The sequence below is a fragment of the Mandrillus leucophaeus genome, unplaced genomic scaffold (genome assembly GCF_000951045.1).
Source record: "Mandrillus leucophaeus isolate KB7577 unplaced genomic scaffold, Mleu.le_1.0 Scaffold323, whole genome shotgun sequence".
In the NCBI taxonomy this organism is placed as follows: Eukaryota; Metazoa; Chordata; class Mammalia; order Primates; family Cercopithecidae; genus Mandrillus; species Mandrillus leucophaeus.
The window spans coordinates 1,041,754-1,044,638 of NW_012103399.1; the positions used below are offsets into that span (position 1 = coordinate 1,041,754).

The 2,885-nt window shown below is 45.4% G+C and overlaps 1 protein-coding gene across 2 annotated transcripts in view; it reads right to left on the bottom strand.

Moving 5' to 3' along the window:
* CLEC16A (C-type lectin domain family 16, member A) overlaps positions 1–2,885 on the bottom strand; it is a 249,531-nt gene that overhangs the window by 66,413 nt on the left and 180,233 nt on the right. For both annotated transcript variants that reach the window (XM_011988119.1, XM_011988120.1), the window contains exon 19: positions 1,212–1,363. In XM_011988119.1, coding sequence (XP_011843509.1) covers positions 1,212–1,363 — 152 coding nt within the window. The remainder of the gene's footprint in view (positions 1–1,211; positions 1,364–2,885) is intronic.

The window sequence follows — 2,885 nt, forward strand, 5'->3', positions numbered from 1 at the left end:
TGCTTTCAACCCTTCTGATTCTTTGCTTTATTCACTCAAAGAGCTGGTACTAGTCATCTATCACGTGGACAAACTTTTTTTTTTTTTTTTTTTTTTTAGACAGGGTCTCACTGTGCCACCCAGGCTGGAGTGCAGTGGCGTGATCTCAGCTCACTGCAACCTCTGCCTCCTGGGTTCAAGCGATTCTCGTGCCTCAGCCTCCTGGGTAGCTGGGATTACAGGTGCCTGCCACCATGCCCAGCTAATTTTTGTATTTTTAGTAGAGACACGGTTTTACCATGTTGGCCAGGCTGGTCTCGAACTCCTGACCTCAAGTGATCCACCTGCCTTGGCCTCCCAAAGTGCTGGGATTACAGACACGAGCCACCACGCCCGGCCCACATTGGCAAACATTAAAAACAAAAAAGAATCAAACAAAAAAACCCCAAAACTCAAGCCCCAGCTTGGTACTTGGCAAGTTAGAGCCTAGCTCTGCTGGAGTGACGCTGAGCAGAAGGGAATTCTCAAAAATGCCAGTGGCGACAATCATTTTAGAGTGGTATTTGGCAGTGTCTACTAACACTTAAAATTAGTACACCCCAGCTTCTTGGTATCTGCCTAGGGAAATCTTGCCCAAGTGCATAAAGGAGTGAGAGTGATTCCGTTCATGGCAGTACCATCTGGAAAGGCAGAAAACTGGAAATAGTCGACAGGGCATGGGTTAAACATGCCTTGCTATAGTCACACAGCAGTGAAAAAGAATACCAGGAGGTCTGCGTGCACTAATGTGGCTGGCTCTCCAAGACATAGTATTGAATGAAAAAAGCAAAGTTTAGAACATATTCCATGTGATATCATAAAAAACACGCACATGCACTCTCAAGTATATGTATATAATTTAAAAAAATAGTACATGTAGTTACATTTATATATGCATTTGGCAGAAAAACAGATCTGGAAAGGTCACACTGATAATAAAGGTTATCTCCTGTGGAGGGGAAGTGTAAGAATTGAGGGTTTTGGTCAAAAAGGATTTTGCTCTATATCTGAGCATTTATATATTTTAACTTTTTTTTTGGGTGACAATTTGTTGACATATGCCTTGTATAATATCATTAGAAATTAATGATAAAGATGATAATTGTGTATTTTTGTGTGTGTGTGTGTGTGTGTGTGTGTGTGTGTGTTTGTAGCCAACTGAGAAGAGATTCCAGAGCTCCTGGCCATCTTACCTGCAATAGGCCTGCAAACTTGACCACTCCCCAGCCAAGCCTGGACACATCAGGCTCCACCAAACTCATCTGGTAAATATCTACAGCCAGGAATCGCTGGACCATGCCGCCGTCCTTGGTGATCACTGTACATGCAATCAAGTCGCTGTTATCTGGGAGGAGGAAGGTGAGAAGAGAATGAGGCATAGTCTGGCTGCCCGGGGTGATAGAGACACCAAAGCTGACTCTCAATATACCAGGAGCAGAGCTCAGTGGTTACAGCCCAGGCCTAGAGTCACACAGACCTAGGTCTGAGTCCCTTCTCTGCCAGTTATGCTGGGAAAGTTTCTTTGTCTCTCTGGATCTCAGATCCCTCATCTGGATAATAAAGATAATGCCTACTCCCTCAAACTGCTACTAGTAAGGACTGATATAAAGCATATAAAGTACATAAAGCATCTGTCCATTGTTTACTGCATGTTAGGTGCTCAAACCGTAGCTTAAAAACAACCAGCATGGCTGGGTGCAGTGGCTCATGTCTGCAATCCCAGCACTTTGGGAGGCCGAGGCAGGTGGATCACCTGAGGTGAGGAGTTCGAGACCAGACTGGTCAACATGGTGAAATCCCGTCTCTACTAAAACTACAAAAGATTAGCTGGGTGTGGTGGAAGGCACCTGTAATCCCAGCTACTTGGGAGGCTGAGGCAGAAGAATTGCTTACACCTGGGAGGTGGAGGTTGCAGTGAGCCAAGATCGCACTATTGCACTCCAGCCTGGGCAATAAGAGCAAAACTCCGTCTCAAAAAACCAAACCAAACCAAAACAACAACAAAACAATCAGCAACCCAAGAAAGAAACTGAAGATGACACAAACAAGTGGAGAAACACCCAATGCTCACGGATCAGAAGAAATGATATCGTTAAAGTGATCACACTACCCAAGGTGATCTACACATTCAATGCAAATTCCTATCAGAATACCAACTTTTTGACAGTATTAGAAAAAAATCCTAAAATTCATATGGCACCAAAAAAGAGCCCAAATAGCCAAAGCAAACCTGAGCAAAAAGAGCAAAGCTAGGCCAGGTGTGGTGGCTCACACCTATAATTCCAGTACTTTGGGAGTCCAAGGAGGGAGGATCGCTTGAGCTCAGGAGCTGGAGACTAGCATGGGCAACATGGCAAAACCCCACCTCTACAAAAAATGCAAAAAATTAGTTGAGTGTGGTGGCCCACACCTGTAGTCTCAGCCACTCAGGAGGCTCAGGTGGGAGGATGGCTTGAGCCCAGTGGGGTTTAAGGCTGCAATGAGCCATGATCACGCCACTGCACTCCAGCCTGTGTGACAGAGACCTGGTCTCAAAACAAACAAAAAAAGAGCAAAGCTGGAAGCATCACACTACCTGACTTCAAATTACAAGGCTCTAATAACCAATACAGCATGGTACTGGTATAAAAACAGACATATAGGCTGGGTGCTGTGGCTCATGCCTGTAATTCCAGCACTCTGGGAGGCCGAGGTGGGCAGATCACTTGAGGTCAGGACTTAAAGGCCAACTTGGCCAACATGGTGAAATACTGTCTCTACCAAACACTAAAAAAAATTAGCTGAGCGTGGTGGTGTGTGCCTGTAGTCTCAGCTACCCCAGAGGCTGAGGTGGAGAATCGCTTGAACCTGAGAGGCAAAGTTGCAGC